At 39.5% G+C, this 19,770-nt stretch overlaps 1 protein-coding gene across 1 annotated transcript in view; it reads left to right on the top strand.

Moving 5' to 3' along the window:
- Positions 1-19,770, top strand: part of cables2b (Cdk5 and Abl enzyme substrate 2b) — a 32,933-nt gene continuing 13,163 nt past the window's right edge. The window contains exons 1-2 of the mRNA XM_042491551.1: positions 1-630; positions 18,230-18,325. Of these exons, the coding sequence (XP_042347485.1) occupies positions 32-630; positions 18,230-18,325 (695 nt within the window). The 5' untranslated portion in view covers positions 1-31. The remainder of the gene's footprint in view (positions 631-18,229; positions 18,326-19,770) is intronic.

Below are 19,770 nucleotides of genomic sequence, written 5' to 3'. Positions count from 1 at the left end.
TTCAGTTGACTTCCTCAGCGGGACGGAGAGCATGGCGGCGGCTGCTGCCTGCGGCCAGCACAGCGCTGCGATCACGGCCGCTGTTAGCGGCAAAAAGACGCATAGTAACCGGGAACACACTCGGAGGAACCGGGAGAACTCACGTCGGAGACAAGCCGCTCTTTTATTTCTTAGTAATATCTCCCTGGACGGACGGCCGGTCCAGAGTAATCCAGCCGAGCACGGAGGAAGCCGCCACCACAGAGAGACCGATTTGGAGGGAGCGGACTCCGGCTCTGCGGCGGTGGCGGCCGGGTTATCCCCGGAGCCGGGGAACAACAGCGGCTACGGGACATTCTCCAGCTTGTCCGCTAACGTGAGCGGGAATCCCTCCCCGGCACCGAGGACAGGACTCCTCAACATACCGCCTATCCTCGTCCTGCCCTCGGACGCGAGTTTCGACGACGTGGGGAGCGCGGAGCTGCTGCTGGGCTGCCGCAGAGGCTCCTTCCCTTCGCCGGGGAACAGTAACCTGCTCTCGCCGTCCCCGTCTAACGCTAGCCTGCTACCGTCGCCGCTGGGACCGCGGAAGTCTTCCACACTGCTGTCGGTTCAGAGCTGTAACTCGGTGTCCTCAGAGCCGCGACAAAGGTAAGACACACGGCTGTGTTTTTGTTCTTTAATCGGATGACAGTTTGATCAAGCTACACGGTTGGATTTACATTTTGTGTGTGTGGCTGGTAGTTTCCACCTTTAAACGGTTAGCTTGGATGTTACCTGAAAGTTTGAGGGAGGACACTGTTGTCATATCACACACTAAACTTGTGTGTAGGTAGACTGTGGCTGTTTGATCCAGTTAAACCATTTTTAAAAACTGGATCGACAGCAGTTTTGTTGTGCTGAGTTCAGATGCATTTTACAGGCATTTAAACCTCTGAAACCTTAACAAATTGGCTTGACATCCTTTGAAAACATTGGGGGCAAACGCAATGGCCAACCTGGCAAGAAATGTCCCACAAACTGCAAGAGATTAGTAAACTGTGACAAGTTACCCAAAACAATAATTGTAAAGATTAGGGGAGGATTATTCAATAGGGTTGTTTTAAATTAGAAAATTATCCCCAAAAATATGGAAAATGTCCCAAAAGCTACATTTATGATAACAATTTTAATAATTATTTTTTTTTTATTATTAAATAACAATAATTTGGTATTTAAATTGTGTTACCGAAAATAATTTATTTATTTACTACTTTTTTGCCAAATTTGGGGCCATGTCTTGATGCTCATTGTCTCCTGCCCATGTTTTTTTTTTTTTTTTTTTTTTTTTTTGCTCAGGTTTCAAGGGGTTAACTTTGGTTCGGAGTATTCACACACCAAGGGATGCTTTGGCAATAGATTTGAAGATCTGTAAATTGCTGTTTGCCGTTAGTGTTTGTGATATGGTTCTAGTCAGGGTACCCATAATCATGGAAAACCAGGGGAAGTCATGGAATTTCTTAATCACATTTTTCAGGCCTTGAAATGTCATAGAGCTTGTAAGTCATTGAAATTTTCTTTATAGAAAACTGAAACATTTTGGGGCATTTTTTCTTAAATTTTTCAGAGGAGTGCTTTCTTTAAAAATTGATAAAATTAAACAATTTATCACAGTCAGAAACCATAAAAAATTATTGTTGGATTTTTCAAGTTTCTGACAGTCCTTATGTAGGAAACTGAAGTTTTGAAACTTTGTCCGTGAAGATGTGTGGTAATCTGTTGCTGGCAAGTTTGATCCAGTTCATGGTATTCACATGCTTAGTCACATGCTGAGAAATGCTGTTTGGCACTAGATTTGAAGATTTGTAAATGATCATTTCCCCTTAATGTTTGTCATGTGATTTCAGTGAATTAAGGATAGTAATTAGGACAGAGCGTGTCACTGGTTGTTCCCTCCCTGCCTGCAGGTGAAACTGAACGCAGAACATTAACTGTTGACAGAGAGCCTTCATGTGTACATACGTGTCTCACACATGCTCAGGTGACGGCTCATCAGGACAAGATCGTATGAATTAAATGACTGATGTGTTGACTTTCGGAGGTGGTGGTGGTGATTATCAAAAGTTCAGGACACTGTCAGCTTTTGTTGTTGCCTTCTGCGCATTTCACTTAATGCTGTTTTTGCAAAACTAGACAGTAATTGTCACTGAAGCCTCAGAAAATATCACAGTTTCACCGCATTACAATTTGCATTTTTGCTTATTTTGAGAATTCCTTTAAGTTTTTGTTTTCCCTAAACTAGCAAGTACCTGTGCCTTGTTTTTTCAACACTTGTAGATTCCCCCTTAAGTTTAACTTATTGTAAACAGAATCAAAATAGCGTCAGTGTTTTTGAGAAAGTTTGACTGAGCGACATTGGTAGAGTTTTTTTTTTTTTTTTAGAGAGTGTGATGACCAGATAACTGATATTTGGAACCGATCTGCCTTTACAATATAACAATATAACTTTAAATATTTAGAACAAACTCCAACACATAACTTTGTTTAAATGCTTTTGCAAATGTTTAATCAAAACCAAAACTTTCAACATTATATGCAGCATTGCAGCATGTCCAAGCAACTTTTTTTTTTTAGTCAAGTGGAAATGTAAATACAAAATTAATAAATAAAAACGGCTCCCTGGTGTTTTACAAAGTAAAAGTTCCTCTCATGCTGACACTTTCTTTGCACTTTTTAAGTATTTTTATTATTATTTTTATCTGCATTTATTAAAATAAAATCTTGATAAAGATAATGTGCAAAATGCCAAATATCAGCCCCAATAATTGTCCAGGCAGATATTTTTGTTAATCTAACACAAACTTCCCTTCAGTTAGGCATTTGGCTTAATTGTACAGTTGTCTTTGTACAGTTTGCCTTTGTTGAAAGTGGTCTTTGGTATGTTTTATTAATAGATTTTCATATATATTGCAGGAATCGATATATATAAGCCTTGTTGATAACTTTAAGCTTGGTTGCACACGCAGTCTAATAGGAACCGTCACTGTAAAAGTGCTAGCTCGCTGGAGTAGCTGGTGGCTTTGTAGAGGGGAAGTTAACCTCGGGGCGGTTAAAAACCACTAACAGACAACATGAAGTCAAGCTGTTTTCAGCGGCACAGTAACCCAGAATCATTTTCATTTGGGTGTTTACTACAGTAACTCAGGATTAGTTTGGATTTTCTGTGCTGATAGAGGGGGGAATTCAGAGAGAGACTGACTGAGAACGCAAAGATGCATCAGGACAAAAACGATCTTTCTAAAATAAATATTAACTGTGTGAATGTGGTTTGTGGAACGTGAGTGACAGATTGTACCAAGTGCACACATCTGACAGTGGTTCGATACGCTTGTGTGAGTGCTGACGGATGGATCAGCTTCGTCACCACGCTGGCAGCATATCAGAGCCTGAGAATCAGCCCTGCAGCGATAAACACTGCTTAACCTATTTACACCTAACAACGGGCCGGGAAATTACCAGCACATAACAGCTCATCAGTCAGACTGCGGCAGCAGCCACCAGCTGCCATATACAGCTCCTGCTGTACTGCTGGATTTACTATGATGCTGATGCAGTATTTCATTGTATTTCATGCCAAAATGGTTGTTGTCAGTGTTACTAACGAGTGTAATTCACACACTAAGCAATGTTTAGTGTCATGTAGAATGTGCAATTTATTTTAATCTCTAGCATTTTTTTAAAAATGCATTTTTATGTTTTATTAAAGGTCCAGGTCCTTTTAATTGCATTATCTGGGAGGTTTTCAAGAAATTTGATATAGTCCCATTTTAGTCAAACTCATATGTTTACATGTAATTGAAAAGTCAAGTTTTAGTAGGACTAACACAATAATTTGAAATTTTCTAACATCATGTAAATATACTGACTTTTTAATGATTACTGTACTTGAACTACATTTTTCTAAACCTTTTTTTTAAAGTAGCTGCTGCTGTTTTGCTGCTGCGGGAACCCAGTTCTCAATGGAAGTCATTAAAGTTTAATCTGAGTACTAAAGATCTTGCCAACTAGTTAAAGTTTCCTTCTCCTCACCTGCACACTTCCTGGTGTGATGATTTTGGCCGTCGTCAGATACGATCATCAGTCACGCTCTGTTTAGCATCTCTGTCTGTAACAAGGCTCAGTGTGTGAAGTCCTGCCAGCCAACTGCTTCATTAGCGTGCACACACACACACGCACACGCACACACACACACTGACATGTCAGCGCTGTTTAACTGATGCTCTACATACAGTGAGCGAGGACACTTGGCTGGTCAGTCACACTTTGGCTGCTGAAGGGACTGAACTTGTGACCTTTGACAAGCTTAAGCGTTTTTGCCTCACTGGCGTTAATCTGCATCTTTTATTGTGAAAAAAAGTGAGAACAACGAAAAAATTTGCATCACTTCAGAGGCTGCTTTGTTTACAAGAAGCCTGGCGATATTACGTAATGGTTTCAGGCGTGAGAAAAAGGAACGAGACATTCACAGCTGAAGAGACACAGTGTGTTTTTGTTGCTGCTGTTTTACTGTCTGTTTTTAGAATTTTGGACAATGAGATGTTTCTACTAAACTGAATGTTAAACATTCATGAATTGGGCTAAAAACTACAATAAACACTTTCTGAGGACAAAAGCAGAGACAACACTCACATTTTCACTGCAGTCAGAGTGAGGACATGATGATGTAATGCATTTCCCAAACCTTAATAGTCAAAACAACTCTATGACTAAACCTGATCCTTTAACATGACCTTGGCCTGAACCTAAGTCTAACTGTAATGGAGCTTTTTATGATATTAGGGGCATTAACAGAGTGCCCGAGGGATGACGTTTTTCTGTAAACCAGCTCAGACGTTAGCGTCTCCCTGGTTCCCTCGCCAAAAAGCCCGAGATTTTTTCATCAGATTTTTTGGATCATTGCAGAAAATAAGCCCCGTGGCGAAGAAACGTTTATGATAATTACAAGTTTTGTTAAGCAAGATATTCTTCACATCTAATTGCTACCATGTAAGGCAAATTAACACGATCACTTTTTACAGTTTTCACTACATCTGCAAATCACTCATCCTGTAGATGAAAGGCTTTCTGTGCACATCTGTGCATTTACTCACTCATCTGTGAAGCTTTTTGCACTATTAATAACATTTAAACTAGGGCTGGGCGATGTGGCTTTACAATATCACAATGTTTTTAGGCCATGTTGCGATACACAATATATATCTTGATATTTTGAAATATCCTCTTTTCTATTGTAAACTACTATAATACAAAATTGTTAAATGAACTACAGTAAGATTAAGCAGCCACTTAAGAAATAAAGTTCTTTGCCTTTTTTTCTTTGTTTTTGAAAGAAATTGTACCAATTTGCTCCAAATTCAAAGGTTTAAATATTAATTAAAGGCATCTGAAAGTAGGAGTAGCAGGTTTCAGAGGGTTCATTTATTATGAATTGGAAAAGAGATCTTCACGTTCAGCTTTGATCGCCCACACAGCTTCACGCTCTACCTGCTTGTTCAGGTTTATACTCTTCAGTCTGACGGCATCCACTCTTTAATTAAGACGTCAGGTCAAGTGAACCTGATGTGTGCTTTGCAGGATTAACGGCTCCCCTCAGCAGTGTCAGCTGTATTTACCTTTATTCAGCTGCGGTGTCAACCAAGTTTGCGTGAAGAAGCCGACCGTGACACTGAGGATTCCCCGCCATGCACTTGGCTCAGTTTGTTTCCACTGCTCACTGCTATTCTGAGCTAGTTAACAGGATCTCAGCTGTCCTCACATACACAGATAAACCCTCCACTGATACACTACGGCTGCGAGCTCATTAGGTCGATTAGTACTGAAATGATTAGTTAAATAACAAATGAACAGACAATCTAGATAAGAAATTTAAAAAGTTGTTTGTATTGTTGCTTTAAATACAGTAGTTTTTTTTCCATGCAGAAATGGACTCACTAGTGTTAATATATTCCCTACAGTGTTTTATAACAGAGGACCGCCTCCTAGATTTCTCAATTTCAACCCGAGCCTGACGGGTCCCAATAGGTCCTGACGGGTCCTAACTGGTCCCGAAAAAGTGCAATAGGCCAAGCCAGGTTGGGATAATATAATAAAAATGATATAATAAAATTAAAATGTAATAAAAGTTGTGGGATCAGGTAGGGTTCGGGCTGTGGAAAAAAAAATGTTTTCAATAATAAATGAATAAATAACTAATATTAAAAAATTAACACTCTCCCTTAATTTTTATTTAATTCTTATTCATTGTTGTTTAGACTTTGTATTTTTTTTGTATTCTAATTTATCTCTATTGAATTTAATTTTCCAAAACAAAAACAAAAAAAGAAAGAAAATGTTAGTATGCTGTGCTGTAGGATGTGTACTAATTTAATTCCAATAAAAACTTGAATGAAAAAAAAAATAATAATCATGCAGGCTGATTTGGGCTATATTTCTTTTAGTCCTGTTCTAGTATTGTTGTGCAGCTGCATTTTTGGGTGTATGTAGGGTAGTGTTGTCACAATACTGGAATTTCTGACTTTGATACAGTACCTTGAAAAATATTGATATTTGTGTATTTCGGTGTAATGTGTAACCGAGCGGCAGGTCAGTCTCTCTGCCAGGGGAACACACTCAAACTCTACTGACCTACCTGTTAGCCAGGTGAGGACAGTCTGTCAGGCCTGGTTGGCTGACCCTCCTGCTGGAGGTCATGCGTTCCCTGGCTGACCTCGTGGAGTCAGTGACGTACATGTAGACGGAGGAAGACTGATGCAAGGAGGGTTGTTCCTGGTTTAAATTTGGATTTGGCATTTCTTGTGATGACATCAGGCCCAGAAGACTCGATGAGCTAAGTTAGTTATTTGAAACTTTTGCTGGATGCATTTAAGACTCTTTGTATCTCTCAGAGGTTTTTTTATTGCCGGGAGGAAATGAAGCGTAAGAGCAGATAATATCTGACCAACGAAAAGGAAGAGGAAGAACATGTGGGTTAGCATGACTGAGCTTCTCAGTAAATAACCAAATGAGGAACAGAAGCTGAAGTTCACATGGGTGCTGTCATCATCCTTATATTAGCAGAGCATCTCTTTGATATTAATCTTGTCCTCATTAACCTCATGACACTGAGTGCCTTCACCAGTTTAGACTGCAGTGGCTTAAAGGGTTGTACAGTGAACCAAATATATGCTGTTATCACAATAACAATGTTACGTGCGATAAATAAGCAGAAATGAAAGCTTTCTCAGCAGGGTTGGGAACGAGCATTTTTGTCCACCTGCTACTGTGGCAGGTGAATCCTAAAATCTACCTGAAACTCAATAGATTATCATTGGTTTTTTTGTTGTTTTTTTGTTGCAACCAGTTGCAAATTTTACCACTACTTGTCTGGTGGCCGGTGCTAATTTCCAACCCTGGTTCTCAGTTCTGCCTTTCTGCTGCCTTCAGTACAATGCTGAAATACAACAAAATGCTTATCAAATAAAAAAAATAGAGGAAATTATTAATGACATTCTTTTATTGAACATTGAACACAAGAGGCACCAAAATTTCAATTGATTAAAAAAATCCCTGAGCGTAATATTTCACGTATGTTTATTGTGCAAGTTGACATCACAATGACGATAATCAAATGATATATTGTGCAGCCCTTTAGCATCTTACCTGCCACCTGATGACTAATCCCAAATTTACAGCAGGCATTCAGCCGTGTGGCAGTGTGTCTCAACAGTAGAAAAGTACAGTAATCCACAAGCAGCCTCAAAAATGACCACAGAGTTAGAGGAACATCACAAGCCTCACAACAGCAGGACAAAATGAAAGATGGTTGGTTTGGATTTGATTTTATTGTGGAATATTTTCATGTCTGTGTCTTGCCTGTTTGCGTCTGGCACACAGCCTCCTAGTTTTTGCACTTAGAGGAGTCCTTTGATTACCAGTTGTTGCATCTCATTCCCTTTTTTCTGGCATCTGTCTATGAAACAAAAGCATAACGCTGCATATAGAGCTGGTTTAACTGTAAAGACTTTTACTCTCCGTCTCGTCTTTATGTGTGTGTTTTCTCACAGCCTCTCCCTTATTTCCTCCCAGTAGAGTCAACTGAGTTTTAGGGTTTGGTTGTCCAGGCTTGACCTGGTCGTTAATCAATTTTTCTTTTGTTCTCTCTCTCTCTCTCTCTCTTTCTGTTTTCTTTTCTTCTTATATAATATATAATATTTCAACATTTTCTCTTGATTTTGGCTTTTTTTTTTGGTCAAAATCTTTGCCCTGTCTTAAACACACAACACACATGCCAAATCAGATGTAAATTGGAGCAGTGAGCCGCTTTGTCCCCAAAACTTTGTGCTGAACTTGTTGCCTGAAGCAGAAAAGTTATCAGATTCAGCAGGAACACTGATTAGACACACCCTCTGGACTAACACACACCGAAACCCACAGAAGAGATGGAATCTGTCTGACATCATCTGTGTGCCTTAGTGTGTGTGTGTGTGTGTGTGTGTGTGTGTGTGTGTGTGTGTCTAAACATGCATGCTGCAGCAGTAAAAACAGCTGAACCCCATCCACACCCTTAACACACATGATTCATCTTTTTCTTTTAGTCTGTACAACTTTCCTTCAGACCGTGTCCTCGCTAACGTGGCTAAATCAAAACCTCCCTTTGCCTTCAAATGTCTCTACTGTGGGTCTGTCTGCACACAAAACCTCTCAGGCTGTGACCCTAACTCTGTCCACACGAAAACACCAACAACTGAAACGCTGTTTAAGTCGCTCATCTTCTGTGTTGGTTGGTAAATATCTAATCATTTAGACAGAGTGTGACCGCCCCGAAAGTCATTGAGACAAATATGATTGTTTATTCTTCTGCATCTTAGCGGGACAAAGGTCCAGCCTGATCACTTTGACTCTGTGGGCTTGTTATGTTATTGGCAGTCACACAGGTGTATGGAGGACTGAAATCAAAAAAATCAAAAATAAATAAATAAATCTGTCAATAAATAAATAAATAAAATTAATGGTAAAAATGTATTTCCCATTAAATTTTCCATTTTATTCATAAATTTATTCATTTTCATATTTATTTGCCTATTTAATTATTATCATTATCTTTATTATTATAATTATATTTAATGATGTTAGAATTGTGTATTATTTTTTACTTTGCATATAAATTCCCATATTTGTTTTATTTTCCATTTTATTTTAAATTTAATTATAATTTAATTTATACATGTATTTATTCACTTTTATTCATAAAATTATTTATGTATTATTTTCCCCATTTTCAGTGATAGAGCACTGCATTTGTAGGCTAATTAAATAAATATAAAATGTTAGAATCCACATTATATGCATTCATAACTTAAAAGTTTAACATAGTTATGTTATAACAGCAGAGCTCTCTAGGTTAATCTCCATTTCTGCCACTTTTCTGTCCACACAGCTGCAGGAGCATGACGGTTCATTTTGGATGACTTTAGAAAACAGTTTGAAAACTGTCGTGTGACATTTTGTAGGTCAGTATGGTTTAAGTATAAAGCCATCAGTGCGATCACGCTATGGTTTCTGTGACCTTGTTTTTGTGTATGTTTGTTAGCACGTGCATGTTTGCATGTGTTGTCTGGTTAGATAATCAGTTATCAGTTATCAGTCACATCCAGTTTGCAGTTATTTTCTCTGTTAACTTTCTAATGTCCCCAACAGCCTGATAAAGGGACACCTCCTCTGCTCTAAGACTCACATCATTATCATCATTATTTATGAGACGTAAAGCCAGCTGAACAAACGTCACTCTGCAAAGACGCCCTGCTTCCTGTTCAGACAGTGTGTTAACATACACTCTGATAATTCATTTAAAAGCAGATTTAATTAATCTGGTCCGTCATATTATCACCTTAACCAGGTTATGTCACATTGGGATTATAATCAGAGTGAGAACTACCACATTAGCAGAGCAGGATTATACACATTAATCTGTCAATGATACTCTCTGCAGGTGCACGGCCTAGTTTGGTGTCTGTCAGTAACACACAGGTCGGAGAGTAAAGATGCAGTGGTGTGATTGACAGCAGCCCCAAAAATAAGAGCAAACCTACTTTTGAATCACAAATACATTTTAAAGTACAGATTAATCACACGTGAAGTCAAGTCACTGCGAAGAACTGCAGATGGAGGGCAGGAGGTGATTTCTGCATGGAAAAATGGAAAAATACCAAAGTTTTATACTGTTAACGGCCGTGCCAATTAGCCTGAAGCTAGTGCTGCATCCGTCCATGTAAAGTTACTCAAGAGATAAAATAGCAATATAAAAACAAGGTGATTCTCAAGCAAACATACTCATCTGGGCAAAAACAACACGGCAGTCAGTCAGTGCTGCTTTAGATCTGATGTCATTGACCCAGCCGCACTCTAAACAGTTAGAAGCCTCTATACTCTTGCCGGCCTTCAAAGTTTAGATATTTTCTGATGATAGCTGCTGTGGCAGTCCAGTCTGGTACATTAGCTTAAACAGGTTTCATTTAATAAACAACGACTCAATCAGCATCTGTTGTTATGATGCATTCAGGCAAATTTAAAAGTACCGTCAACAACATTATTAGAAAATGTCTAGTTAGTATTCCTTTTGTTTTTAGGAAGAAATAAACATGAAGGAGGGGAAAGGGAGAAAAGGAGGGATAAGAAATGAAGGATGGATTCTTTTTGGTAAATCATGCAGAAGATGAAGCAGAACGAGTCTTAATCTGGTGATGTAACACACACAGCTGTGTGTGTGTTGCTCTGGGAGCACGTGTGTATGTGTTGCTCAGTCAGAGATCCGTGTAGTGTAATCTGGAGCGTCCAGCATCCGTCAGTCAGCGTCAGAGGTGTGGACAGATTGTTTACACACTGTGCACACTGTGCGTGTGTGTGCGTGTGTGTGTGTGTGAGGGGGGTGAGGATTTAGACAACAGAACATTTAATCTATGTTCGGTGGCTGGTCAGTGACAAAGTGTGTTCATGTGTGCGTGCTAAGGATTTAGGTATTTAAGTATAGCTGTATGTGTGTGTGAGGGGTAAAGATACTGTGACGCTGAGAGGACTACATTTACAGTCCTGTACTTTCCTACAGCACTCTCTGTGTGCAACTGTTTAAAGCCGAGCACACACATTTCCTTAATCTTGTATTTGTATCTTGTTTCGTGAACTCACAGATTGGAATTAATCTTTCCTGTACAACCAGAACATGCACAGTGATACTGAACTTACAGGGCCAGATCTGCCCCCCAACCATTTTCTGATTCACAATAAAAGTAAATGATTCACACTGAGATGTGTTTTGTACTTTTAGGATACATAAGGTGCCAGAGTGCAAAAAAAAATCATCAAAATAGAGCTTTTCTCTGTAACTGTCCCTGGTGTCCTGCTGCTCCATCTGTGTGGTACGATAAATAACTGTGTAGTGTATACGTAAATTTTAATAGTGCTAGAAAATCTATTTTTGGCGATACACGTTTTAATAGTTATGGTCCGCCAGAAATAAATGAAAGAGTGGGAAACCCTGAACACTTTCAGATCTGTGCTGTGTAAAACAAACACTGCAGACGACCTTAAGAGTTAATATTGATTTCCGTCTCTGCAGACAAAAAACAGCAAGAACTCTGCAGAGGCAGATTAAGCCAGTGTGTGCTGATATAAGCCTGTGTGTGTGTGTGTGTGTGGGTGATTGTGAGTGAGTCTGCGCGTCCTCTGGTGTGTGGAAGCTGTATGTGAGGAAGAAGCAGCTGTCAGCTCGCTTATCAAGATACAACAAGTGCAAATATCATTGATCCTGGAGGACAAATTGGGACACATCAGAACTGTAGTTACACCACCCTGCAGTCAGTGTGTGGAGTTCAACACTGTGTCAGTCAGATATGAATTTGCCTTTATTTGCATCTTGGATTTAATGGACTGAAGTTATTTTCCTGTTATTCATTGTGCAAAACATCCTTTGTTTTCTCTTCAAGTTTCAGTTTCCTTTTGTCTGTTTCAAAGTGGTAAAAATGTGGAAGAAATATAAAGGTGTCAGTCTAGGAGCTGTCATGCCTATCATACGCTTTCATTTAGGAATAAAAGCAGATATTTTTGGAGCAATTAAAGGGATGAAGATATGACGACTCAAAGAAAAAGATACATCCGAAGAGCTAAAAGTGGCACTGAGGAGATTATAGCTGTTTTCCAGACTTCCTGGATTATCTGATATTTTCTCTGTAGTGTTGTGACAGACTGTTCAGTGGTTCAATGTGGTCAGCGGCTCACGCAAAGAAAAATGAATGTAGGAAAATGACCGGGAGTTGCATTTGCATCATCAGTAGTGAGCAGCAAACCAGTGTCTTGTAATAGTTTTGTTTATTTTGAACATGCATATTTTTATTGGCCTAAATGTGTGCTTATCGGGTATGACTTTTGTATTCAATTATGTATAAATGCTGCAGTAAAGCAACTTGAAAATGATCACAGATAATCAGGTTTCCTGATAATGGTTTTTTATAAGGAATTGTTAAAACCTGCCTGTGCATAAATGAATGGGATATTTATCCCTACACAGGCAATTTCAGCATCTAATGATTAAAGAGTCGAGGATTTGTGTCAGATTTGCAGGAATGCCTTTGTAACAAGAAAATGTGAATCTGCAATCACCTTTTTTAATTGCATTTTATTGCACATTAAAGATAGAAAAACGGTACCGTCCTACTACAGATTAATATCTGAGTAAGCAAGAAATGTTGGCAGATTGCTTAAGTATTGCCTGTAATAGCTGTGTGTGTGTGTGTGTGTGTGTGTGTGTGTGTGTGTGTGTGTGTGTGTGTGTGTGTGTGTGTGTGTGTGTGTGTGTGTGTGTGTGTTCAGTTTAGTCAGTTTTTTATGTGCAATTAAATGAAATAGCAGTAGAGGCAGTTATATGCAGTGGATTTAAGAGAGAAAAGAAATTGGAGCAGCTGAACAGAGAAAAAATGAAAAGTTAAAAGAAGAGAGATCAGACCAAAAAAAGTAGGAAAAAACTTCCAACAAACGTTTTTATACTATTTTAAGTGCACAGAGCTCTGACAGATTGTTTTCACTAGTTTATTTTAAGCTAAAACAACACCAGCTATTATTGGTGTGACTCTGGTGATGTTCATGACTCAGACTGAATAAAGTGACTCTGCGTCCCTGTCAAATCCATCACCACAGTCCCCAAAAACAGGCCTGCTGTTGGCTCTGGGTCCTGACCTGCAGAGTCACTGCTTCCTGTGAGATTTCATGGAGCTGTTGTTGATGTTTGAAGGTCGTGTCAGTTTAATTTTCACATCACTCTGCCGTCCTGAAACACGCAATACGCACTCTTTAATATTTAATGCAGTACTATTAAATATACTTTCACCAATGTTAATCCAAGACCTTTTTACTCATTGGGCTGCCCCTTCAATACGGAGTGATGTAAAACGATGGTAGCTCTTAATGGAAATAAAAAGCAGGAACCACCAACTAAATAAAATAAAAATGCTCTTTCATGTTGTGTTTAACAGCATGTATGACCTCATTCACTTACCTTGTTTTGTTTGACAAAAACTGATCAGCTAACGATAAGCTGAATAACCACTGAATGTATCCACTGAATACAAAGTTCCCACAGTAAAACCTGCTTTTTTCCTGCTTTTTAGTCATAATTTATTCATGTATTAGTGCATTAATTCACCCTTTATTTGTTGTTAAAGTCTGAAGCTCTTACCTGCTCAAACATTGTAGGCCTCTGTGCAAAAGGCCAAACCTAATGTGACTGCAATTCAGAAAAGCTTTGTTGTTTTGGCTGGTTGGCCTTTAGTTAAATGGCACAGTGATTTAACAGAAAAACAAAAAAACCTTGCAGAATGCTCTCACATATACAGAAAATCTTCCCAAGTCTAAAAGTAGGTTATCTGTACAGCGATCATCACCATCATCCTCAGCAGCAAGGAAAACAGCAGACTGGATTTTTCCGTTCCCACAGAATAGAGATTTTCCAAAACATCCCGCAGAGATGCAGCAGACTTGTTCTCATGAAAATGAGCCACTGGTCCGACTTTTGTGATAATGACGCTGCAGATCCACAGCTCAGATACTGGGACCGATTAAGCAGGACTGGGAGAGTGCCGCTGGCGTCAGCTATTGCACTCTTATCCAGATGTTGTTGATGTTTCTAACTACAGCGCTTTCCTAACAGAAGCCTCGAATCTGAGAGAATGACTCAAAGATAACAAGGATGTTTATTGTGGCAGTGAAGCATTTCCCATCATCAACTCATCCTGTTAAATGTCATAAATGTCAGTCACACTAGGCCCTTTTTTTTTTTTTTTTAATTGTTGTTGGTATTCTGTTTCACGCCGGACTCCATAAAAGGGTCACCAATTGTTCTGAACCTGTGGTTTAAATGATCGATATAATTGATCATTTTAATTCATTGTTTTAAATATTATGATTGAATCAAAATTAAATTGACTTGTGTGGCACCATTCCCTTGTGTGGGTCGTATGCTGTAAAGCCCTCTGAGGCACTTGACTTGAAACTGCACAGCAAACAAATTTCAGGGTTAAACATCTCAGAGTTGATTTTAACTCAGTGTAATTTTAAGATTTTCTGATTTGAACGGTGCTCAGTGTTGGAGTTAATTGACAGAGTTGATCAGGCCGGTGTTAGTTCAACTCTGCAGAGACGCAAATGAGCTCCACCCACAGGCGCCCGTGCATTTCACTACTACATCTGGAGACTACGAGACGAGTCGGAGCCATTTTGTTCCTCACATGCAGCTCTACAGGGTGAGTGCAAACTTTAATAATTCTTATTGGTATAATGCTTTCATGTCAGACTAACATGGTGTGACCTGATGCTATGTACATAACAAATTCTTGAATTTTCTTAATTTCTTATTTTAATATGACAAGGCCTTATGCATCTTTTTTAATTTTAGGAATACTTCTATGAGGCTAAAGGCGGCACAGGATACATTTCTTGGCATCTGAAAACAGTCCAGAGGAGGACAGCATCCCCGTCTCGCACTGGCTGGTTGTAAGATGTGTGGGTCATCACTTCTTTAATTCAGTTTTCTCTGACTGCATATTTCTTGTGTCTCATTTGAGTTTCCTTATCTCAGATCTAGTTATGCTGCACCACCACAACCAGTCTGGTCGGCAGCCATACCTCCTCGCTGTTTGGCGTCACGAGAGCAAGACAATGACAATGTCTACATCACCATGAATAAGTTCCTCATCCCATGCCAGGCAGAGCTCAGTGTTTCAGATAAAAGTGTGTACGGTAAACCTTCATTCAAAATGTCTAATTATCTGCATAAATGGCTGTAAGTTTGAAAAGTAAAAATAAATGCTATTTTGGAAAATTGTTTTGTTTGTTGGAATCAATTCTTCTGTAATTTGTTAATTAATCAAAACATTTTTCAAGGAAGATCTGGACACTTTAGAGAGTGACTAACTAACATTGCTCAAATAGTACAAAATAAAACACAGGACAGTGGTATAGATCTAATCTCATGGTGTTGCTTTAACTCTGTTTTGTGAGTTAAAAAAGAAACTCTTGCGTAGTGTTAAATGTTTAACTATAGAGAATAGGTCTTTGTTTGTTATTCTAACATGTAACATGTACAACGAAATAAAAAATGCCTCCCAGTCAGTGCACCATTCACACAGTATCTAAAGGCTAATGATAACTAAAAAGAGAAATAGATAAAATAAATAACATGAAAAAAACAATAAACACACACAACCATACATTCTTCTGTCGTTTGCACAAGTCCTTATTGCACATTGTATGTAGCGCACCTGAGCAAAAGTCAAAATTTAACTCTGAAAAGTGTGGAGCAATATAAACTCTAAACAAGTGTTGAAATCAACTCTGTAGGAGTTAATTCAACGCTGGACTCTTTGCTGTGTGGCTCTTAGCGCTGTGATGGAGGTTACTTTTAACATGTCACAATGACAAATGCTGGTTCAGCTGTTTTGCATAAAATCAAACCAGTTTAAGTTTGCACACCAAACCGGACCAGCAAAACCAGAAATCTACCCAACTCTGTCATAAAAGAAGCTTTATGGAGGTTTCAGCAATTTCCAACTCCCAGGCATTATTTCAGACACCAGTGAGTTAGCTGCAATTAGGATCAAACATGTGACCCTAGGTGTGTCACTGTCCACCTGTGTCTTTATCGTAATCATCAGTCGCTACCATCATCATGATCATCACCATCATCAACATCCGTCAGCGGTATTGGCCAGTGGGATCTTTCCATTCCCACACAATGCAAACATTCCACAACATTCCCGAAAGCTGCGGAATGATGGTTCCCGTGGAAATGGAATGCTGAGAAGATTCCATCACGTGACCGTGGTTACAGCAGGCACCGAAGATAGAGTCATTAGAAATAGACTCTTTGGTTTAATAATACCGAAGAGTGACAGCTGTGATTACTTTTAATCTTTATTTTTATCCAGAAGATGCTGACTGTTTACTGAAACAGCCCCCCCAGAAAAACCAAAAAACAAACTTCATTTCAATACTGGGAAACTGCTTACATCGTCTTTTTGGCGTTCACATTTAGATCTGAAGGATGTAGCACTTAAATTGATGCTGCACTCAGTTTTATCAGCACATTTACTACCCACAAATGCTGACATTTTTATACAAAGTCAGGCAACTAAATAACAATTGTTTGGCCTTTTATAAAAAGAGATATATAAATTTAGGGCGGAATTTCCTTTATTGATTCTTGTGTCACTTGGACAGTAGATTGAGTGAGAAATGTGCAAAATGGGTTTTTGGGTGAACTGTTAAAGGACCAACAGAGGGCCGAATATCTTGTTAAAGCCGGACAGACAACGTGACTGAATTAGGAGAAGCATCTAACTATCCAGATGTTACAGCTGCATCACACACACACACACACACACACATACACAAGGCTAAAGCATCTGCTTTACTTACTTGGTTAGAGTACTGAGGACCGACAGTATAAGTTTTTCTTTTTAAAGATTTTTTTTGGCTTTTTTGCCTTTATTAGATAGGACAGAGTGATAGTGTGAAAGGGAGAGAGAGAGGGGATGACATGCAGCAAAGGGCTGCGAGCTGGAATCGAACCCACAGTCACTGCAGCAAGGACACTGCCTTCATATATGGGGCAACTGCTGTATCCACTAAGTCATCGGACACCCCGACTGACAGCAAGTTAATATGTGAGTTTGGAATTAAACTCCATGTGGTGTGGAATCACCCGGCCAGCCATAAAAAAAACACTCTGACAGATGCTCTGTGTTTGTTTGTGTGTGTGTGTGTGTGTGTGTGTCTGTGTGTGTGTCTGTACAGTATGTGTATGTGTATGTGTTCACAGTTGTGTAACTGTTCTGTTTCCTAGCAGAAGGTCTCAGTGTTCTGGTTTCCTGGTTAAAAGAAGAGAAAAAGACAAATTTTTGACTCGGGGCGAGTCTGTTGTGTTGGTCACAGAAATGGTTTTGCAGTTATGGTATACGACACATGTATGTTTGTGTGTAGCGTTCATGTATGTTGGCATACATGTGCTGAAGAGCTGTTTGAAGAATGTGCTCTGTGTCTTTATGTGCCATGAGATTATGCATGTACCCTATATAGAAATATGAGTGTGTGGACTTATATATGCACACTGTGCATAATATGGAATTTTAGCTAGTGCGTGTGTGCGCGTGCACGTGCGTGTGTGTGTGTGTGTGACTCTGTGCTGATGTTGTAATGTTATGTAAGTGCTGTGATGTCAGTGAGTTGAGCTCCTTGGCCTCATTTCATGTTGAGGCCTGTTGTTTTAATCCGCAAGGTCGAAACAGCGGCACAACCTGGCACATAAGCTGACCTTCAGCAGACGGTCACAGGGAAACACGCATTAACACACACACACACACACACACACACACACAAACAAACATAAACACACACATGCTCAGCTTTGGTGACGCAGCAGGTTTTTGATACAGCTTGGAAACAAAGAGATGCAAAACCTAACGTTTCTTTTAAAGCACAGAAATGACTAAACTCCCTAATAAAATGATCTTCATGAACTATTGAATATTATTCCATATTATTTGTCAACAGGTAACGGTTAGTGAGAGTGGTGTGTGTTCTTTGCTGATTTAAAAAAGCTTTTGGTAACACAAGCATCCATACTGATGATTGACTGGAGTGAGAGAGATACCCTTTATTAACTTTTATATCTGTCATTGTGTCTCTGTAGGACTCGGAACCTGTCTGGCGGCTCTCCCAGACCTCGACACACCAAGAAGATCCACTTCATCAAAAACATGAAGCAGTACGACACAAGAGGCAGCAGGTGGGACACACACACACACACACGCACACGCACACGCACACACACACACACACACACACACACACACACAAACACAATTCTGTAGTTGCTTTTGTCTATAACATTTTAATCAATATTAAAGAGTAAAACTAATAATATAAACTTAATCAAAATGTCTTTAAAGTCCTATGCTGTTGCCAGCCTGATAACATAGTGGCTGCGATAATCACTTTTTAAAGGTGAAAGCTGAAAATAGCACACATCACATCATTCTGCTGCTGCAGCCAGTGATTTTCCAGGTGTAGCAGGATGCTGATCCCTCGTGATCACCGCATGCAGAGTTACAGAACAACAGCTAACCACAGCAGGGTCAGGGCAGGGGGCCTACACTTTTGTAAACTGCCACACGGCTTTTTGAAGCAATTGCAGCCACTCTTTGTGCAAGTTCCCTTTAAATTTTTGAAGTTTTGTTCAAATTTGTTCTGTTTTTGGAGACCTGTGTTGTGAGGGGCCAGAGCTCCTGCCCGGGTCTAATGGTGTGTGATGGGGGTGTTTCGCGCTGCAAGTTGACAAGGGCTGTCCCACATACCATTTTCTGTGTGTGCAGCCTTTACTCTACAGCAGGAGCTGAGCTGCTGTGTCTTATGAAGCCTGGACAGTGTCATTGTGTCCCACTCTTCCTCTATTGTGTTCTATTCTTGTCCTTCCTTGCAGAGTGTATAAATCAAACCTCTGGGTCAAACGAACACAGGCGTACTCAGCAGATAATAATAGACTGAGGGCTGATTGTTTTAGAATAGATCCAGCTAAGAGCAGCTGAGCTGCTGTTTTTCGTTTAGCCAAGTCGCCATGTCATCACGGAGTGGAGACAGCAGCTTACAGAGGAAAGTAAATGTTAGTGCTCTCCTGGGTCGTAACTCTCCTTTGGGCCCTGGGAGATTTTACATGGGTCAACAAGAAGTCACCAATAAAAAAGTATGAATCTCTATGTTAGTAAAAGCTTCTGATTGTAGCAGTGCTGCAGTTTTTCAGTGCATTAGTAGAAATGTAAAAATTCAATTAGGGCTGTTGGCATAATGCATGAATTTATTTATTTATTAATTGTGTTAATCGCTGGCTGACATTGTCATATTTAAGAGGCTGTACCGGCGTGAGCTGTAAAGCCAGAGTGATGATACCGGCATCTTATGAAACTATAAGTCCTGAGGAATCGGATGATACCAACCATGTCATGCTAGCGTTTCAGCTCCAAAGTTAGGCTAGATTTCTCCAAAAAAAAACCCAGCATGATCATTTTTGTAAATTAGCAGTCCTCCTTACTTCAGCATATTTACATTTCACACTGATGCTCATTAATATGCCATGTTCCCTTTAAATACACATTGAATAATAGACCTCTGACCTGAAGATATCTGAATGAAAATGAGTTTTTATGGATCGCTACACCTCTAATTTCTCCCCCCCCC

This window comes from Plectropomus leopardus, chromosome 8, assembly GCF_008729295.1.
Source record: "Plectropomus leopardus isolate mb chromosome 8, YSFRI_Pleo_2.0, whole genome shotgun sequence".
Classification (NCBI taxonomy): Eukaryota; Metazoa; Chordata; class Actinopteri; order Perciformes; family Serranidae; genus Plectropomus; species Plectropomus leopardus.
This window is presented reverse-complemented; position numbering and strand designations above follow the sequence as displayed.